The 21,526-nt window shown below is 45.0% G+C and overlaps 1 protein-coding gene across 1 annotated transcript; it reads left to right on the top strand.

Annotated features, from left to right (window-relative positions):
* Positions 1 to 13,999: 13,999 nt before the first annotated feature.
* T265_15431 (hypothetical protein) lies at positions 14,000 to 21,252 on the top strand (the record flags this gene model as incomplete). The annotated part of the gene is made up of 3 exons (XM_009178074.1): positions 14,000 to 14,251; positions 18,020 to 18,853; positions 20,390 to 21,252. Coding segments are annotated over 3 exons (1,818 nt in total), but the record flags the coding sequence as incomplete, so codon positions are not given.
* Positions 21,253 to 21,526: the final 274 nt, after the last annotated feature.

The raw sequence follows: 21,526 nt of genomic DNA, 5'->3' as shown, positions 1-21,526 counted from the left end.
GCAAACACTGAACAGAGGAACTGCGATGCATTCCTCCCACTGGAAGACCTAATTAGCCCATTGGCTAACAGTCTATAGAGCTGTCCGGAGTTGGTTCAGTGGACTTGTCTATGAATGAGTCCTCATAGTCATCAGTTTGGTCCCTGTGTTGGGCACATATATAGGTGCCGCTAACCGGGAACGGACCTAGATCACTATTGGTTCTTCAGTCGAGTGGTTCCATTGGTGGGGCTGTAATCCTGTGTCCTGATTGGTCGATGACCTCGCAGCCGTTGATATCGGCCTCCAAAGCTCTCACACTAGTTGCTGCTGCAGTCTTCAGTTCAGCAGTGACTGGGTTGTGTAGAAGGTGAACAAGTTCAGGCAAGCTTGGAAGACAGACAACTTCCCACTCAACAGCAGAGTGCTCCGTACAAAAAGCTGCAAGATTGATCAACATCAATCAATAGTTCGTACTGATTCGGTAGTCGCATACGGAAAGGAGAATTTAGATTCTGAGTGAAGAGATCCTAATCGAGGGTTTGTTGTTGCATGAAATGTCCACGAGTGCAGCACATAACAGACTACTGAAGTCCGTCGTTTTCAAGGTTCATTCATCGCTTTTGTTTCGTCAGATGAGGTCACTCAGCCGAATCGACAACAAATTGTTTGACGAATTCAAAACTCAGGTCTGGTCGCATTCTTTCTGTTTTTTTATTGAGATATCGTCTAAGATGTCTCCTCACAATAACTCATGGTCACTCTCACTAAAGTAAACTTTATTAAAAGGTTAATGTATTTATACCTATTCTTTGTATGGATTACTCAAGTTGGAATCACCGCCATGACGGTGTTGTGTTTTTTTTTAAAAAAAATCCCCGATGGCCGTCCACACTAGAATTTCATGCGGGTACTGACAGCTGGTGTCCTGAAACCGTGTTCATATGATTCACTCGCCACAACAGGAATGACTCACTCAACCGTTGGTCGTGTGGACCGACTGTAGTTGACCAACCGACCTGACTGCGTCGTAGTGTTTTCAGCAGCGCAGTCAAGGCCGGTGTGCGTCACATAAGAACAGACGCGCCATCTTTCACACAAGTCTGCCTAGATGGCTGGTTTCTCAAATGTACCGATTATTGTCCAAGGTGGTTGATCTCACTGGTTTATCGATTTCCCTGTTAACGTGCATTTCGACTGTCTCTGTGTCGCACAAGGCGTCACCGATAAAAACCTGGAAATGATATCTGATAAACCAGTTTGAGCCGGTGTAGCAGGATAAAAAGTAGACAGCCATAATGTCACTCAACTTGGAATGTTTAAGCAGTGTATATAATCTATCCAGGTTGAGTAAGATGCAGTCAATTTGTTTTTTTCTAGATATGCTCATTGGGATAAGCTCATACAGTAAAACTTTAAGTTGTTACTATACACAGGGATGCTGGCAATGTTTGAAACAAGTCCTCACGAGTTGAGCACCAGACATCCGGCCAGCGAGCGATCAGACCTACTCATGACGAAACATCACCAGAAGGTTATTCTGTGAGATTAACACAGTCTATACCTTCGCTCACCAGCCTCCATTATCACTGGCAAGAATGATGGCCCCTGAGGTGTTGCGGACAAGGTGCGTGGGATTCTTGCACAGGACAAGCGAGCAAAGTCACCGGCCACTTCAGTCGGAGGGGGGGATGGCGGTGAATGACTGATTCATTTATGAAAGAGCGGACAAGTAAACAATGATACTCAAGTGCGGTCCGTGGAGGAACCGTACACGGACTAACTTTAACATTGCGATCTTTCAATCAGTTCAGCGGGAACTTCGAGCCTTCCGTTCATATTCGAGTTGGTTTGTAATCCTCCAATTGTCTTCAGCTTTTGGTGGGTGATTAGCATGGTTCCCAAAAACATGGCTCCGAAAGCTGATTGACTAAATGTCGTTGAAAACCGAGAAAAAACCACATTGATCCAGGAGCAGCTGGACTTTCCTCCCCCGTAATGCGACTGCAATCTTGAAACACTGATAAAAACAGAAGTCAAGAATTTGTGATACGAATTCCAATTTACCGTTACATGGCTCATCAAAGAGGCCGTACTGGATTGACCATTTTTCAAACACACAAGATGGTGAACTACGGTATGAATTAGACGGGAAATCGATCTTGATCGATAGTCAGCCACACGGACAGGAAGCTTTTTGCAGTTTCTAAACTCTGCGCGAGTCTGTCAAGTTTCGCGAAGCTTCCGTGTGTTGTGACCAATCGGATCACACCTTTGTTTTAATCAAACGAGATAACGTGAACAACTTCCCCGACTATCTCAATAGCTTAAATCCATACATCAAGTTTAGCATGGGAATGGGGTCCACCTCGGGCACATTACCCTTTCTGGACTGTATAACACATAAGATTGGTGGGAAATTGAAAACGACTATCTACCAGAGACCAACAGACACAGGAACTGTCATAAGCTACTCATCAGCACACCCAAAGTCCGTGTACGCCAGTATTGTCTCATCAATGTTTCATCGAGTCAGAGCTCTGTGCACGAAGAGATCGACCGGACGGCAGCTCGAATCGAGATTGCCAGCAGACTTCAAGAAATAGGATACCCAGTGAGTTTGATTAAGCTTCAACTAAGAAAGATATTGGCTCCGGTATCTAGACCCAGTAAGGAATGGATTGGCACAGCAGTCATTCCACATAAAGCAAGAACATCGGAGCTTATTCGAAGAGTTAGCCAACATTCGAGTAGCTTTCCAGAAGGGGAAAAGGCTATGCTCAGTTTTGGTGCAATTGAAAGATCCCCTGCCGGTTGAAAGGACTAGGGAGTGTGTGTATAAAGTTAACTGCAACGAATGCACTAAGGTTTATCTAGGACAAGCTGCCAGCGAATTGCACACCACCATTGGTGAGCACGAGAGAAGGATTAACAAACCACCAAGGAATGCGGAAGAATACCAAGCGCTGGTCAAAGACTCAGTGATGGCGGTACATGCCTTAGACATATAGATCTGGAGAATGTGGGAGTTTTTAGATGGGGGTCGCGATTCACACCACAGCGGCTGATAGTCTAGGTGGTGGAAATTACCAAGCATCACAGCGTGAATAGAATCGAGGGTGTGGAGCCAGCGAGCGTATGGAAAGCGATCTTAGATAATCCGAGTTGACACGTGACGGTGTGGTTGTCAATCCACTTAGGATCATTGGAAAAAACGGTTGGTGTGTGGAAACCCCAACCGACCAAAAGTCACGACATCCCTCTTAGCACTAGCTCACCCACACAGATGGACAAAAGGTTCAAAAGACGTTCAAGAGGAACCATCTAATGAACCGAACCAGAAGAACTAGACCCTAGGCTGGACCCAAACACATGTAGGTTTCCCCACCGACCAACACTTGTTCACCCACCCTAACGCTCAAAAATCCCTCGGCCGACACCCAACAGAGATTTAGTCCAGCTTAGCTGATTGGTTCTCCTTCCGCCTTAAATCTCGACCAACCTGGGAACCTAGTCACTTGGTCTGACGAAGCTTTTTTGTCAAAAGCGAAACGTTGCCCAGCAATGAATCTACCGATTCTCGAAAACAGTTCAAGCAATTGACGACCAAGGTATCCTAATGCCAGAGCAATGCAACGCTCACACACCTCAATGAACTGCGCATCTTGAATGAATACCAGATGCATTCACTAGACTAACCCCCCAAATTAATCTCCAGTTTGACGTAGATCACGGAGATGTGGGTTCAGGTTGCCGGGAGAGCCTGTACAGAGCAGACTTAAGCTACTAATTTCACACCACTGTGACAGTAACTTCGCTGTTTTATTCCACCACAATGTGAATAGAAAATACATACAAATGATCACTAATGCTCAAAATGTGTACTCATTTAGTTTTGAAGGGAAGGGTAACCTGAGTCCCAATTGGATCTCTCGTTTTTGCTATCCTCCAACCGAATGTACAACACAAAGACCGCTTCATGTTGAAGAGTTTTCAGCAACTTTGTAAGTAGTTCTCCTCATGAATGCACACAATATGGTTTGCTCATATGGTTGATATAAGTGAGCACTGTCTGGGAAATTCACTGTTTTATAGCCCTTAGCAAGTTCAGGTGAAACGTACGAGGTATTAGCAGGCGTAGATCATGCGGCGTCACGGGTATGTTGGTTTTGTTCCGTAAAACGGCAAAGTAGCTGAGTAGGTACTGAATGTTTTACCTTTTGCACGCAATATGAGTACAGTTCATGGGACCCTTCAGATTCAAGTCCAAGGTTACTTTGAACATACGGTTTTCATAGTAGTACTGTGGACGCCAACTCACAACTGTTTACTTACAGGTACGAACAAGTCCAATAGCAATCTCTCTGTCTTACATCTCAGAAAACGGCTTTCGCATTCATTCAAGTTCGAACCTGAGGGCTGACACCACACTGTAGCAGGTTTCAGTGGTTCATGGCTCATATTCTCATCAGTGAAGCTACGTTTCATTGTAGGTGTTCGCAGTAATGGTATTGTTCAAGTGCATATCACTGTCGTTCGAACAGTTCTTCTCCTGTCCTGGTGTATTTGTTCTGGTGAATCCAGACCAAAGGAGACAAAGAACCACTGGACTCGAGTTTCGCTCTGATTAGAGCTCATCAGCAATGCATATCCTTGGCCGTGTCGGGTTTGAACTCCGGACATCTAACATGCGAGGACGTTTCCACCTTTCGACCAGAGCACGCTCCGAAGGTCGAACAAAGTAGAAGATTAAATGGATCAGGTATGCACTGGTGCTTTGTACGATAATTGTTCACTTTACACCTTTCGGGCTCGACCAACCGGTGCATAGCTCAGTCGAAATCCCATTAAGTGGCGCAAATAGTTTGGTCCATAACACTCTGCACGATGTAAGCATGAAAATGATAGGATCAACGAAGCTCCTGTAGAAGCCATCCACTAGTTAACTGAATTCAACGCTATGACGGTTTCGCTATCGAAAACCGCTCAATGTGGGGATGCACTCCACTGGAAGGGTGGTATCCGATCGTTACGTTCCAACGCGAAGATTACGTAGCCAACACATTCACAACCAACTGTCACTGTTTTATATCACCAGGATACTTTGTGCCTAGGATGCAGGGAACATCTTTCAGATGTAACAGTCTATCGGTGCCTAGCTTCCATGCCACCCGTAGGGAGCCCGAGGGCTGAGATTTGGCCAGGTCACCCAAGCCCGGATGGGAGCATTCGAGATGCCGCGTTCCGGTTTGAACCGCTGACCTTCCGGCTAGTAAATTCATAGAACGAGCTTAGCAGTGAAACACCGATGTGAGTACGTTTTACATACTAGGTGAGATGACTCAGTGATTAGAGCGCCAATGTACCGACCGGAAGGTCCGTGGTTCAAACTCTGCCTCCGCCTCTCGACTTTCCCTGTCTAGGCTTAGGCAACCTGAAAGTATCGTAGCCTTTGTGCTTCCTTCGGGCGACATGGCAGTTAGGCACGGAAAGGGTGCTACAGCTGAACAATTTTTTCACACTATTTTACTCCCCAAAATTTGTTCCAGATGATGGAATATACGTATATAGTGGTATGAATTCTGAATGTGGGAGCACTCTGTATACAAAAACCTCCTCAACCCAAAACGGAAGATACTTCCGCAAGAAAACTTTGTCCGCTTTGTCTGCTTTCACATAAAATTGCCATCAAACAACTCCCAACGAGATGTAGAGTTATTCCCCGTTGTTGTTTGGGGGTCGCCTGTGATAATTAGCCTCTGTTTTTAGCTTAAAATCATGCAATTTGAACAGTCTGTCTCGACAACACTCTAACACGCCTATTCACAGGGTTGACACAACCGCCGGGATTGTACCTCGGAAATTGTCGATGCGAAATTCGTAACTACGCACACCGAACCAACGGGTCCAACGGCTGTTTAACAGACAGTCATACGATGGAAGATTACGGAGCGTGCGTTGAATGACGGTGTGACGTCAGTTTATTGGCGGGTGTGTATGTCCCAGACACACATACTGGATATGAGTGTAGACTTTTGGCGTGGATCGCCAATCATAGACAGCCATTTCACTGTACCTGTCTGCAAAGCGCTATCCACTGGATACGTCTGAAAAGTTCATCCCCTCCTGAGCGTTACAGCCACCGAAGTCACTCGTTATTGTATTGTTTGTGGGTAGTGAATAGGTTTCATACTTCGGGATGAAGCCAGTCGGTTGAAAAGCTGTTTCACCATTTCACGAACTGCATTCATTCGAACACCAGTGCAGTTTTAACGTGAGACCCGACTGAATCACACCTGCATATCCCGTTTATCATATTATCCAGCTGAATGCACCGCACATAACCCAACTCATGTTTCGCATGGTATGCTAGTCGACATGTCGCAGCATATCTACTTGGAGGAAACCACTTGCAAGCTTGCCGAGTAGTGTGTGACAAATCGCCATCGGTTTCGCCCTTCTGTTTCGGGCTCATCATCTGCACACCAATATGAGACCTTCATGCGACACATTCAGCTGAAGGATATCATAAACGGTTGTTTCAGCTGGGATTCAGTTAAGTCTCCGGGTAAAAATAAACTGGTGTGCTCGAATTCCGTACAGTTAGTTTTCCCGTAGAACATTAGGTTGGCGGAAAATTGGGGACTGCGCCTATCTGCTTCATTCTAATTGGGAAACAAAATCGCTGCGAATCTGGGATTCAAGCTTACCACCTTAAGGTTAGTAGATGAACACTACTATTCTAACACAGGTAGCTGCTCAGCAGTGTGAGCAAGTGAACCTGGAGAGGATACATTATTACGGTCTTTTAGCAACTCAGATCATTTAGCCGCTTCCGAGATTCATAGCTCCTAGATTGATGAGCCATTCCACTTATTTTCCTACAAAACAAACTACTTATGGTTTGTAAGTACCCAAAAAATTCTGACGTCTCGTTAGGGAGATCAATCTGTGGATGTCACAGCGCTAGTTACTAGTTTCTTCTGATTGGAGTGATCTGGAAATGTATATCGGTCTAAATAGATTATTTACATTGTTCACTTTCGTCAACTCACTCGTTTTAAGTGCAAATCTGCTTGAAATTCCGTTTGTTTTGTGTCTGAATGAAGTCGCATCCGGGTACAACTCGCCGCACGTCAACTGATTATTCCTCTAGATTCCAAAAAAGACTGTTATCAATTCCGGTTCTAGCTTTTGGTTTTCTGCAGATGTAAATATCTGTTAGTATGCCCCTGATGCCCAACATCATGCGTTCCCTAAAGTGATGCCCAGTATTTGGGTAATTAAATACAATTGGCGTGACAGGAATCATGAAAGTGAGGAACAACACTACACACAAGTAGCATACCAGTGGAGAAAGATCCATACCACTTCAGTAGTTTGTAGAGGTAATGAGCAATCAGATGTCATCACAGTCTGAAGCAGAGTTGAACGCACTGATCTAGCTCAGTCAGCAGCTGATTAGAAGAAAACAAAGATTTGGACATAAAGGAAACTACTCACAGGGTTGCTGAAAACTCTTCGACAGCTCATGACCGGTTTCGCACTTCTTGTAGAATATCATAAACGAACGATTCAGCTGAGTCTCTCGTGAGAACCAAATTGATTTGCAAATGAGTGTATTTCTCGAAAACAGTCCAATTTAGGTTCAAGTAGAACATAAGGTTGAAGGAAACTCGGCGACTGCGCCTACCTGATGAGCCCCAAGAAGGGCGAAACCGGTCGTGGGCTGTCGAAGAGTTTCCAGCAATCTTGTGAGTAGTCTCCTTTATGAAAATATCCTGCGATCTCTCCAATATCGTGCAAACTGAAACATGAGGCGGCCCGTGTGCGGCATATTCAGCTGTAGACTACCATAAACGAGAGATTAAGCTGAGTTTCTCGTGAAAACCAAATTGATCTGCAAATGAGTGTATTTCCCGAACGGATTTCGACAGTCTTCCGCGAGCCGCAGCCGACGAGCACGCAGCGGGAGACACAAATTTTTGGTGGTCAAAGTGTAGACCACTGCGAATTTCAAAGATTGCGGGACTTTCTTTTTTGACGCATCACAATTGGTTTCCAGTAGGCTCTGAGAATAATAACAGTTTGGGTCCATCGTTAGTGATGCTTCCGTTTAATTTACTGATGAGATATTGAAACAATCACTCAAAGGTTCCAAAAATCTCGGTATCCAGACCTCACCAAGCGAGAATCTAGTCAATCTGGACTATGTAAATTATATCATTTCCAGTTTCGGGTAAAAAGCAACGGGTACAATCATCTTGAAAGGCTCATCAAGTTGATCCAGTCCTTCGCCATGTGCACTGCGTGACGTGAAATCAAAGTGAAGTCATACTGTATGGCACATAGACATGACTCTGTGAATAAAGTTGTAGAACAACATATGGACCCGGAAAGTTGCAACAGCACTGGCAGTAGTATGCAGACAACGTGAACGCACAGATCTAAAGAACCAGAATTAATTTTGTAAAACTGAATCAGTTGTGCAATCAAAAAGACATTACCGGGTCTCATGGTGCGCATACAGCAGACTACAGTACGAGCTGTTGTTGTATGGCTGAGAGACCTGGCCAGTCCGGGCCGAGGATATGAGATATCTTCAGATCTTTTATCGTCTTTGTCTCGGAACTATAGCTAGTGTCCGCTGGAAGCGGCGGACTCGCGATGAGGTGATCGGGACACTGGTGTTTGATAATCACTCAAGGAATTCATCAAGCGTTGCAAGCTGATTTTACTGAGCGATGTGTTACTCATGCCGAGTTCCGGCGTACTGAGAATAGCGCTGTTTTCCGTGACTCGTTCAGAGTGGCGTGGCGTGGACAGAACGCAGTGAACGATGTTACAAAGTGTTTGGGTGCAGCTGGTGTTGTTCGCCTTCCTTGTTTTCAGCTGAAAACTCTGAACGATATGGCAGATAACCGGTCTCAGTGACCTTTATGCTGTCATTTTTTTGTCCAAATTGTCTGACCGAGCGCTGGAAGTGTAGGCGATTCAGGTGTTTGTTGTATGCTGGCTCTAGGTCCCATCTCCACTCCCGTTTCTCCTTCCTTTGTATTGTAAGGCTTTATTCAGTGGAGCATCAATATTCTCATCGGATGTTGTTGTCAATGGACATGATGAAATAGTTAATTAACATATGCAATACAAGTAAGACGCAATTTATTAGCGTATTTATTCATAATGACCGATAATTACATTGTCCGAAAAAAGTTTTTACTCGGAACAGTCAGCAACCGCATTGTTTAATCTAGTGTCCACAGGTAACAGTTATCACTCAAGATGTAAAATAGGCAAGCACTGTTGCCTGTCTTTAGTTGCGCGATGACCCGTGCACCCATCCCAGTCCAGTCGAAATGCAAGGATTCGGAAACGCGATTCTATTCAACTGTAAACAGGTGGTATGAAGCCCCTCTCTCGTAATCATTTCCAGTCTATAGATTGTCTATACATTCAGAGAAGAGTAGGTTACGTGCATAGTGCAACAGGCGACTTCCCCTCACAAATCTGAGTTTAACTTACCTTCTCGTTATCTGAGAAAACCACAAGATGATACGAAGGTCGACGCATGGTTAGTACTAAGCTGTCAGGCTGTTAGGCTGGCATAACTATCTGAGAACAGTCATACCACCGCTTGTTTGGTTCCATGCGATGTCAGGCGCTGAACAGTGACGTATGCAAGGCATTGGTTTACTCGATCCCCACCGATAAATTCTACAGCCAGATTTGACCGCAACAGTAAAGCTAATTTTGCGCGACACACGATCACGTCTGAGTGGAATACTAGGCTGTGTTAGTAATGCCGGGACAAACTGAGGAGGGTAGCAGATGTATGAAATGCTTTGTCGAAAGCAGGCCAAGAGTGACGAGGTGGTCGCCCCCATGGTAAGGCATTAATGCAAAAACTTCGGTGCAACATCTTTCGTATCGTGAAAAATAACCGGTTTGACACGACGTCTGCAAGACGAGCGATTATTTTCGCCATATCCAATCAGTCGTCACTTCATAAGATTAGTTCCGTACATCTCTGAGTCTTAGCCGGTGCCAATGAGTTTGATCACAGCATTCGTCAACTTTTTGTCCACAGAGAACTTCGCATGATTGTGCAGTCAACGATTAACGTGTGCAATATTCTGTCGCTCCCAAGTACCGTTCCGGATACAAAATTATGCTGACCCAAGACGTTGTCTAAATGTTTGGCAATCCCGTTAAGCAGGTGTTCAGGCATGACGATGTCCGCTGCCCAAGTCCAGTGAAGTTATTAGAACAGGAAACTAATTGGTGATTAAATTACGTGGCATGTTTATTTCCACATTTCTGTAGAATTTGGTGAGGCAGAAAATTTTGGTCATTTCCCGGAATATCATGTGTATGGTCGCGCAGGGCTAAGTTGCCTGACTAATCTTTCTTCATTTATTGACGCTGTCTAGCGTGCGGTATCTTCGCGCCTTCGATCATTTTTGTTCACGTGGGGTCCGGCTCACCGGTCACTTAAGTGGTTGCAAGCATGCGACCGGGCTGCTGGTCGAGTTGGTCGACTGGCGCCTCTGTACGTGGGCCCAAGGTCACCATCATGACTGCTCGCTTTTGATTGGTCCTGTTCGCAACATCCTAAACCGGACCAATTTGTCCAACTTCCGGGTCACAATCAGTGGGTTGGCAGCGATCGATGTGGTAGTCCATGTCTAGCCAATCGAGCCAGAGACTCATGGTGTGTGGGGCAGAGGTCGTGGGGCAATAGGTTAATCGGTGACGGTAGACGGTGTAAACGGAGGCATAGTGGAGGGTGCAACAGTCATTTTTTGGAGGCAGATGACAGGAGGTGAGTACGCGCAATGACAAATACCTCTAGATCACAACGTGCGTAAGCCTTGATCACTCTGGTCTGCCATCTTTTCAGTGGTAAAAGTGATGATTTTGCTGCAAGGATGCAACTGACTTTAAATCTTCTGTATTTGAGATTTTTTTCATGCTAGACAGATATCGGTGGATTTTCTCACAGATCAAAACAACAACCGAGGTCTGAAAATACAATCAATCTAAATATATGGAGTGAATTTTGCCTTGTCCAGGCTAAGGATACTGTAGCTGTCTCATTTGAAACTGAGTTTCGGTTTTGCTGTGCCTTTCGCAATACTGTACTATATTTGGAGGAATTCGATAGAATTTATAATATGGTGCTTACTGAATCGAACTAAACCCATAGTGAAACCAAAACTCTCGTTCTCATTTCACGCTTTTGAATAACTGCAACTCAAAGTCAATGGTAGCATACCCATCGCCAATCGAAATAGTAATGCCATTTGTGAGAAAATGTAACATCAGTAGAACGTATGCAGAAGCTTACAGATCAATTGTTCCCAGAGCTTCCAGCGTGATCACTAGAGACCAAACAAACTGAATAGCATATCAGTGCGCTTTTCGCTTCTCAAGATATACCGAAAATGACGCAAAATTTAGGAACATGTGAATGGACACGAATAGAAACAGCACTCAATCCAATAGTGCGCGCTTGCGCCTATGAGCATTGCGTCGCGACTACCCGAGGTGGTTTGTACAGACCTTATTTGTGCCGTAGAAACGCATCAGTGTCAAAAATGTCGGATAAAGTGTTCAGCTACCGACGGCCCACTGTGGCCCAGATGATCTGGCATAAGCCGTCTGCGAATAATATTTCTCACAGAATCAATCGAGGTAATATTCACATCGATCACTTCAAACGTGTGTTGGCGAAGTGTCCAGTTCTTGAACTGCTCTTACTAGAGTTAACTGTTACTCTTAGCTGTATTAAATGCAAACTCCGACTCGCCAGAACGACCTGTTCTGGCAATCACGAATGTTTTCCAGGATAATCTGGAGGACTATACAAGAATCATGTCAAAGTGCGCTCTGTATGGAAGCCTTTGCACGGGGACGAAGGTAAACTATATCACAAAATCCACATGCAGTGAGACTCCAAAAGTGTCGGTGTTTGGGAATAGAGCAGGCTGTGACGGGGATGTGCTTGTTTCGAACCGATATCTAGCTTTTTATCGATCCTGTCTAGGTTTAGTCAACGATTTATTTCCCCGGTTCGGTTCAGCTTCGATTACAGTCATCCTCATGGAGGGAACCGCAACTGAAACACTGGTTCGAATTGCATTTCGAAAAGTGAAATTACGGAACGCAAAGTCGTGGCGTCTATACAGCAGGTGTACTCATGAAGGTGGTGAAAAGTCATTCTAAATGAAATAAGGTAAACCGAAAGATATAATCAGGCAAAATCAGACAACCAGTTACTGGGCCATGGGGGAAAGTCAGAATTTCGTTGTGAAGTATTCATCGTAGGTACAGGCTTGTCTCCTGCGACACAACAGTTTGTTCATCCGATGAGATCCTCCGTGTGGAATTTACCGAACCCAAATGATAGGGCACTCCATTAACAGCACTACGGTGGGTATTTTGTGCCACATTTTCACATGATTTCCTATCGTTCCTAGCCCTACGAAGTCCATAACTTTGCTCCACCGAAGATGATTTTCCTGTCAAAAAACCATCATCAATCTAGCGACCCTAGAAATAAGGAACAAATCCATATTTTTCACTGGTTTCCAAATAGCTCAAAACCTGTTCATTCAGCTCAAAACTCAAAAAGTATTAGTCCCACCAGCTACCCATCCGTTTTTTTCAAGACTGATACTCACCTGGCCTCATTTGTCATGTGATAGCACTCACGGAATTTATCATCTGTACATCGAATGTTAGTTTGAAGTATATACAAGAAACCGATCTGTCATTTCTCGAAGACCGGTCCCGAAATAGCTCATGGACCGCAACGTTCATGATTCGCAGCCGAATCCGGCATCTCGATTGGTCCTGCTTAGGCGGGACAGCTTGATGACATGTAGACTCCCGAGTTTCCTTCTGGGGACGTGGTATATATGCTCCGAAGGATTTTCGGGGGCCTTAGTGCACCTACATTTTGTCGCGGTATGGACGAACTTCACAAAGGAGGCTGTGGATGTAGAAGTGAATGAGGAATGTGTCCCAGAACTGTGCCGTCACAACTAACCAGTTCTCATACAGATTAGTGACAGCGTTTTTTTTTAGGGGGGTGTTCGGGTCACTTGGCGAAGATTATGCAGGTTTATTCCACTAGCTGAGACGTATAAACGAAGCCGAAATGAGATTCTGACGCGTTTGACCTGGAAAACGAGAAATAAGGAAGCAACACGAGATACCAACCAAAATCACTTTACCAGAAAACTAAATGATCTCTTCCTTTCGAACAGTAACCTAGGCCTCGGTTTAATCCACCAACTCTCGTGTGATTCGTTCTTTGTTTGTGTTCACTTGACCTTCGAGGACTGGTTCATACCAGCCTTGTCAACTTACGGCTGGGCTATCTCGAACTCAGTAGGATCACGCAGAGTTTGAAGGCAGACCATATGAAAATTACACAGGAACGAACACGTTGGTTACGTTAGAGTGGCTAGAAAATAAATACTCTCGATGCAGAAACGTTCTTCATTTCAGTCGCTTTCTTTTCCCCACAATAGAACAATACTAGTTCCCCCTAGTCGAAATGTTTTTCTGAATGTAACAAACGCTATTTGGTGCCGGTTCGAATCGACCACAACAGATTCGACTAATAGATTGCCACTACAATGTAGCTCTGACCTCATGACCGGTGATTGATTCAATTTCTCAGTGGGTCGATTAAATGCGAGCATAGCCCCAGCCCCGTACCAGCGCAATGGGACAGACAATCAAGCGTCGTCCGAGCGTTTCAGTGCGAATCGACTAATCAATAGGATAACTCACGTACCGATTTTGACGGAGCGGGGTGGTGGAGTGATCAAGTGAGCGGTTGAGCGAATACGTTCGCTTTGGGGTGCACGTGTCATCGCCCGTGGTGGGGTGGTCCGACATAGCAGAGCTCAGTTTATCGCTTGATTGTACTTGCATTCGATTGGTCAGTTTGGTGGGTGAACGCTGCTCTGAAGAAAACGGGCCCATCCGACGAACTACACATATCCGACGAACATCACAGTCAGCTGGTGAAGACGTGCACTGACTGACGCAAGCAGATCAGTCTAAAATTTTACTGAACGACAATCCAGTTTTACTTATATCGTTTTGTCTCCTACGTTTGCGATAAGTAATTTTCCAATGGACTCAAATTGTTTCTGGTCGACACCTAGGAGACAAAATCCCAGTCCCTTTCACGTGCACACTAATGATGGTAACGTGTCCTCGCAAACACCTGGACTGATTCGGACCACTGCATCCGGTAAGCACATCTGTTACTTATAGCTTAATTCGATTAATCTGAGTTGTACTGTGTTCCCAGTCTGAGAACTCGGTTATTTAGATTGAGGTAGGCTTTCCTTAGGATGAATGCCACGTTCCTCGGGAGTTTTGATGCCATTTTTCTGTTGTCCCGTTGATCTGGCAACAATAGTCACGGCAAGACGGTCGCAAATTTGTTAGTTGTTCTGAGATTGGATTGATCCCTTGTGAATAAAGATAATATCTCCAAAACAGCCTACTTTGGTTGACTTGTAATTACCCGAACGAGTTGGTTAGCACCGTAAGAACGATTCGTATATCACATTGGCCTTCGGGAATCGAATTTCACTGGAGTTCTCTCAGCTCTTACCAGTATCGGAACTGACTAGATTACCAATCTCCACAGTGTTGTACCGTTTTGTGCGCTGAAACTCAGATAAAGACTGTTGGTTCTTGAAAACAAGCTGTTTGTGAACACAATTTGCACTGTCAATTTAGAACCAAAACTTTTGTCCGAGTGTTTTTCCACCGTGCGTTATTTTAGGAACACGCTGAGAATATCTTGTAGTCTCATCAACATTATCAACGTCATCGTTTTCATCATCATCGTCCCCACACCAGCTGTCTATAGAAGTGGAGCACATAACTCATCTTTTGTTAGTCGATAAGAGTAAGTGAATGTAAGCACTTGGTTAGTTAGACCAATAACTTGTTGCGTCAAAACCATCAAGTACTTAACCTCAATGGAGCGCTCTTCATCAATGCGACCACAAGTTGGTTCTTTTTTTTTTCAAAATAAAACGAAGCTATCATCCACGATATAACATCACCGTTCAACAGTGCTGCTTCACTACCGTACTAATATGGTTTATTTGATAGCTTTATTGTGGACGGAGAAGGGAGTTGGTGCTCTAGGGACCTCAATAATATGTAGGACAAGAGTGTCTGCCATTCCTATCCGAGCGAGTTCTGTCAAACGTTTGGGCATCAGAAAATAAGCCTGACCGTCATATCTATCCTTCCATGGACTACCTACGTTTTCTGTCCAACAATAAGCGGTATTTTTCTACGCTATAGCTCTTTTAGGTTCTTATTGAGGACAACCAAGCCGTTATACAAGCAAGTGAGCAGGAGTGTGGCAGCTTGGTGTTTATGCTAACATTGTCCAGACGTTGGGTTCTGGTTAGGAGGATAAATTTTCAGGCTCATTTTGGTTTCGTACCCATCCGTGCATTCATGATCTCACCGCAGTTGTTTGATCAACCAGTTCACGCCCATCACTGGAAAAAGCGTTCAGAAATTTGTCGTAATTGTTTTCCGTGACGAAGACTGCTCAAACTTTCCTACTTGATAGTGAAGTGGAGACTGGATTCTAGGGACTTTGTCATGGCAGTGTGACATGGCTACATGGTACGTAGTTATTTGCAATTCTTTTGTCGTGATTTAGCTGTTACACCGGAGCCTGTTCGCTGTGGAGTCAGCTCGTGGAGGAATAAGCTGAGGATATGGGAGGTCAGGATGGAATAGTCAATGGCTACTCAGGAAAACTAAATCTTTGTATTATTTTAACTGATTGGATTGAGAATATTAGGCATTGTTGTTGTGTGGTTCTGACTTTGATTCGACCTATTCCTTAGAGTACCACTCGGACGTTTTATACCAGAAAACATCGCATAATTTTCCAATTTTCCGCTTCTGAGACCGATGGGCTAATCACACGATGTGTGAACCTGACTTAGAAACATAACTGAAAGATTCAGCTGGGTTCCATGTGAGTCTCCCGCAAAAACAAATTGGTTTACAAATAAGGGTAGTTCGGTAATTTCTTGTAATTTGAGTTCAAGTAGAACATGAGCTGGACGGGGACTCGGGGACTGCGCCTACCTGATGAGCACCAAGAAGGGGGGAACCGGTTGTGGGCTGTCGACCAATTTTCAGCAACCTTATGGGTAGTGCATTATGTCTAACTGACATTTCTTATGGACCACCTTGCAGTCCTTGCAGTCCTAGAGTATATATATGATATTGATAAACATGAATATGCATCCCAGTAGGCACGGTCACATTGGCCCTTCCGTCATTATGGACCGGACAGTCAGTTGAACAGTTAGATAGCGGTTTCAAGGCGTTCTGCGTGATATTCAGTGCCAGCCGGTGGAATTGTATGCCTAGAGAATCCGAAGTGAGCATGAACTTTGGTTTCAACTAACTGCCGACTAGTGATATGGTACCGCGGATTTTGGCTGAATGTTCATCAGTCCTTACGCTCGGTCTAACGATGATCCCTGTACGTATTCTCGATGAACCTCGATTGAGCTGAAGGGTCTCCGATGCCTGGGTTTTTCCTGCTGGAAGCATGGATAGGTTTAAGGAAGAACATAACTCGACCACTTCTCTCTCCAACCCAAACAGTTGCAAGCAGGAATCGGCAATGCAAGAGCTTATTAGAAAAGTCGCCGTTTTTCTCAACCATTGGGGTTGCGAATCCCTAGAAAAAATAAAGAGGCTCTGACAGTGTTGGTCTTTGACATTAGAGTAAGTCCTGGTTATGGGATAGCTCAGTCTTTTTGCTGACGGTGAGCTTGACCACGGTATCCAAAACGTGGGAAACACTTTAGATGAACCGATGTGGTCACTAGAAAGCGCAAAATCCTCACCGACATTTAACTCCAGAAAGCACTCATTGCTAGTTGCATTCTTTGGAAGCCTTATTTGCATCTCGGGCTCGAAAACATTTAAAACGAAAGAAATCAGTGAACATAAATGACTCAGTATTCGAAGCCAATGAACAGTAAAACAAACGTGCTTAGAATAGTGTTCCACATGCTGAATATGCATGGTAGGTTGTCTAATCCTTCAAGTGCTTGACCCAGAAGAAGGTGGGCCGTCAGCGACTGACCAAGACAAACATCTTCCTTTCACAGTAATTTGCGCGACAAACGTTCCAAATCACCAACTGAGTTTTCGTCCTGCGCGTGAAGCGAAGCTATGCTGAACCACCCAGTTTTCATCAGCATCTCCCCAAACTAAAGAGAGTCACGAACCCTGTAACCAACCGACTAGTAATTTGGACAAACCGTCGGGGCACAAACTTCTGGCCGATCAGCATTGTGATCAACTCGCACTCATCCTTTATTCACCGAAACCAAGTCACGTGCTCACGTACAGACTGATTCCTGGTGTGACGGCTCCTCAGTTTGTCACCTTATGAAAGTATTCTCCCGTTGTGCTTGATCCCATCCCTATCACTGTGTTGTTTTTCAGTTAAGATGTGCGTTCTCCTCAATCGTTCGTTGTGAGTGGACTTTTGACTCACAACTAGTTGAATTTCGTTCATCAACCACATGCGTTTATTCATTCCTGACTGTGGAAACTTCGCTTTGATAAAAAAAACTCCATTTGGGTTAGACAGTTTTGCGCACGTGTGGAGGGGGCGGGGGTTGAACTGGTTTAGAAAGACACATTGCATGGAACGGTGGAGGGTATAGTAACCGTCTAATCTCAGCAGAGTGCAACCCCAGAAAAAAGTGGCAAACGCGATTTTTTGACACCTGGACAAATAGCGACATGTACTCCAGCCCTGATAAATCATGAGTCATCATCCCACTGGTGGAAGCTTTAAATTTTACGAAAGCATGATGAGCGAGTAAATTAGCACGGTAAGTTGGGGGTATCACTTGAATTGACACATGGTTTAAGGTTTACTGGACATGTGGATCATTGCTATATATCCTACCTGAATATTCTATTTGTTTACTTGAAATTTTAGTTGATTCCGTCCAGACGCGCTCGCCTTACAACGTTTCACCCGCGAACACAAAGAACCCCGAGACAAGAATCGGAGTAGGGCGCCCATGTCTAGCCGGCACACAAACGGCATACCACCAAGCAAACCAACATACAACTGTTACAGAATTGCCTAATATCAGCACCTTCGGTGATCTCACACACGATTCGAGCGGTTTCGCTTCACTGCTGGTCGATCAGAGTAACAACAGCAACTTCACAATTCACCAGAAAAGTACCGAACGAACAAGCGTTTCTTGGCCTCACCAAAATCCGATTCATCTAGAAAGTGATACAAGTGATCTTGGTTTGGATCAGAGTGTTCTCAGCGAGCACCATCAAGTGGAACAAAGAATTGAGCGCACAGACTATCCAGTACAATCAGCAACATCTGTGAGGTCTCCGGACTTCGCGCCGGACATGACTTCTACATGTATGCGATCGAAAATGAACCTGAATACCGGTAGTGAGACGCGGGACGCATCGCATGCCACTAATTTCCACGTACTGTCTGGCCGCGAGTCTCGTATGTTGGAGGAAAACTTGGCCTCTGTAGCTCGATACGTGGAGGAATTGACTGGATGCGTTGGTGCATCCAAGGTCACTACTACCAACCCCAGTTTGAACAGACCGGACAATACGCAAACCCCATTGTTACAACGGACCAAATGCGAGCGAACAACGCAGCTGAGCGAAGACCTAACATCCATAGCGGTAGATCCGTTTAAACAAACGTCGCAAGTGAACCAACTGCAACAAATTAATCAACACTTGGCAGCTTTGTCGGCTTTGAAGACAGACAAATCAAACGAACGTGGTAAGTGTTTCAGATGTCGGAACCTATTATTTCCTAAGCTTTTAGAGCTCTAATAAGAATGTTCCCATAATGCCGTCAGTTACACTCTTTTGAACGCTCTGTACACAGCGTTTGGATCAACTGTTACATAAAAGTGCATTCCTTCGCTCCGTGTTGGTTCGAAGCTGCCTGAGTCACCAGCTCGCATTAGCGTGATGCTGCTTGGGTAGGTAAAAAGACTGGGAGACGTAGCAGTGCAAAACGAGGAATGACTGATAGACCCTCTAACATTTAAGTATCCAAATGAGTCTACTTTCTTCACCACACAGTTGCTCACAGCAGCCTCTGTTGACCATACTCACTAATCCTGACCCACATATTGAATCTGAAGCTCATTCGGTCTTACACTGCATGGGTCGGTCATTCATGGAATAAGTTTGAGTCTCCCGTGAACTTGGTCTGTGTCCTCCGCCGTTTTTGTACAACGCATCTTCGTTTCACTGAAGTATCTTCCGTTCAAAATTTACTAAGAGTGTAGATTGATATCACGTTATCTCGCAAGGTTTGGGATTCCACAAGTGCTAGTTTTTCAGATTCTAGTTGTGGGACCCCGGGACTCAACTCAAACAGAAATATCCTACATGGTTCAAAGCTGATAAACTGAATTGGGTTAAATTACGAAGCATGACTGTTTCGCCTAAAATATGGTAGGAACATGGGTTTCGTCAATCTCGTGGATTTCGTACACCTTCACTGATCAAAGCGAATTACAACAAATTAACTTGGTACAGATTTAACAGAAGTTTTCAGAAATATTTGAAACCCAGATGTCCTGTCCCTCGAACATCGTATGAGAGCGTAGGGAAAGCTTTCCGAAAGCTTCCGTACACAAAGCGGTGTCCGTCAGGGGTACCCATCCTCTCCGTTCTTATTTTTAAATTCTTGTTCGATGGGGTAATGAGACGAAAGCTGAACGGTCTTCAAAACGCCAAACGCGCTACTTGCAATCCAAGATAGGTACTCGAACTTGTGGAACTCCCTACGCATAATGGAAGTTGTGGTTGTAGCGTGACAGATGAGAGTAATGCACGAATCTGCAAGGCTCGGTTCGCGTTTGCTAATTTGAGTCACCTATTACGTCACAGTGGTATATCTCTGAATCTCAATGAACGCGTGTATCAGGTTGCAGTGCGGGCTGTTTTGTTGTACAACTGTGAGACTTGAACTGTTCGAGATGATATTTCTTCAGGTGTTCGAAAACCGTTGTCTCAGGACCGTAGCTCGTGTGGGTTGGTGTCAAAGAATCCGTAACGAGGCAATTGAAAAGCGAGTTTTCTTTTGCGCAGTGGGGACTTCCATTGACGAATGTGTCCTACACCAGAAACATGTGTTGCGTTGTCGAACCATGGTTTGGCGAAGGGAGTGCTGTTTCTAGTACCCAATTCAGGGTGACCAGCTTGTTGAAGCTAGTGTGCAACTGGGTGCTAGGTTTAATTTTTCGTTGATCTTTTAGAGGATTACGCTAGCTACCAATCACTTGTTTTGCTTGCTTTGCAGTTGGAATGGGCACAGCAACCCAAGAACTACTGACTCGTCTGTTGGCCAATCAATTTCCCGAGTTGGTCTTCAGTGCGAGCAGCCTACCTGCAGAACTCAAACAGGAGCGTCCCAATTGGAGTACTGAGTCGAACTCCTCACTGTCTCGACCAACTTTACCTGCAAACCGTTCGCCCAGACCGTCAGCAAGTGTTGAACCTCAGACGGAACTCACCAGTCTTAGGGGATCGGGACAAACAACACCCATGCAAGTCAGTCTGGATGAGGCAGTGAGGGGGCCTGGCTATCAACCACCAGGTGTTGGCACTTCTGTGGATGGCTGTGTCGGACAAACACAAGACGCTTTGTTGGAAAGAAATGATCGTCCTAACAGAATCGATTCGCCTGTAACAAGGTGTTATCCACCAACAGCCAGTACACCGCCCCGCAATAACGCAGATCTACACAGCACAAGACCAGTGAATCACTCCGGAACGGGCACAACCAACCCTGTAGCTATGCTAGCCGGACTGTTGGGCACCAGTGCGGACCAGCTCCTCGGATTGCTCAATAACCAACTGAGACAATGTATTGGAAACGACACTGGCTGCGCTCCTGCACTTTCAGCCTTACTGGCGGGTCTACAGGAAACAGCAATGACAAATCGGTGCAGACAATTACGGGAGCGAACTTCCAGTGTGAACCAGCTCAATTTATCTTCGTACAATGAAAACGGCATAGTACCAAATCTGACTCAACAAGCGATGGCATCTACCAGCAACCTGAATGAAGAAATAGCACGTCTAGCGGAACCGTATAAACGTTTTCTGTGCTCCTTAGAAAGTGATATTGAACGGGCTGCAAACGTCTATCGCACTTCAGCAAGTGAGTTGGACATTCTAACTCTTGCGGCGCTTGCCTTCAGAAATTTAGTTGAATTTTTTCTACTACTGACCCAGCTCAGTTCCAGTACAATTGTTAGGGTGAATGATTTGAGGATGACCAGTACAATCGAGTCATCACAGAAGGCGTTGAGCTAACCACACTAGTTGAGATGTGATAAACAGGGTCCGTCTAGTTAACATTGATGGTCACACCGTATGCCAGGTGTCCGGACCCCAATCCGGGGCAGCTGAGGTTGTGCATTGATCAGTGCTC

This window comes from Opisthorchis viverrini (assembly GCF_000715545.1).
Source record: "Opisthorchis viverrini unplaced genomic scaffold opera_v5_520, whole genome shotgun sequence".
Classification (NCBI taxonomy): Eukaryota; Metazoa; Platyhelminthes; class Trematoda; order Opisthorchiida; family Opisthorchiidae; genus Opisthorchis; species Opisthorchis viverrini.
This window is presented reverse-complemented; position numbering and strand designations above follow the sequence as displayed.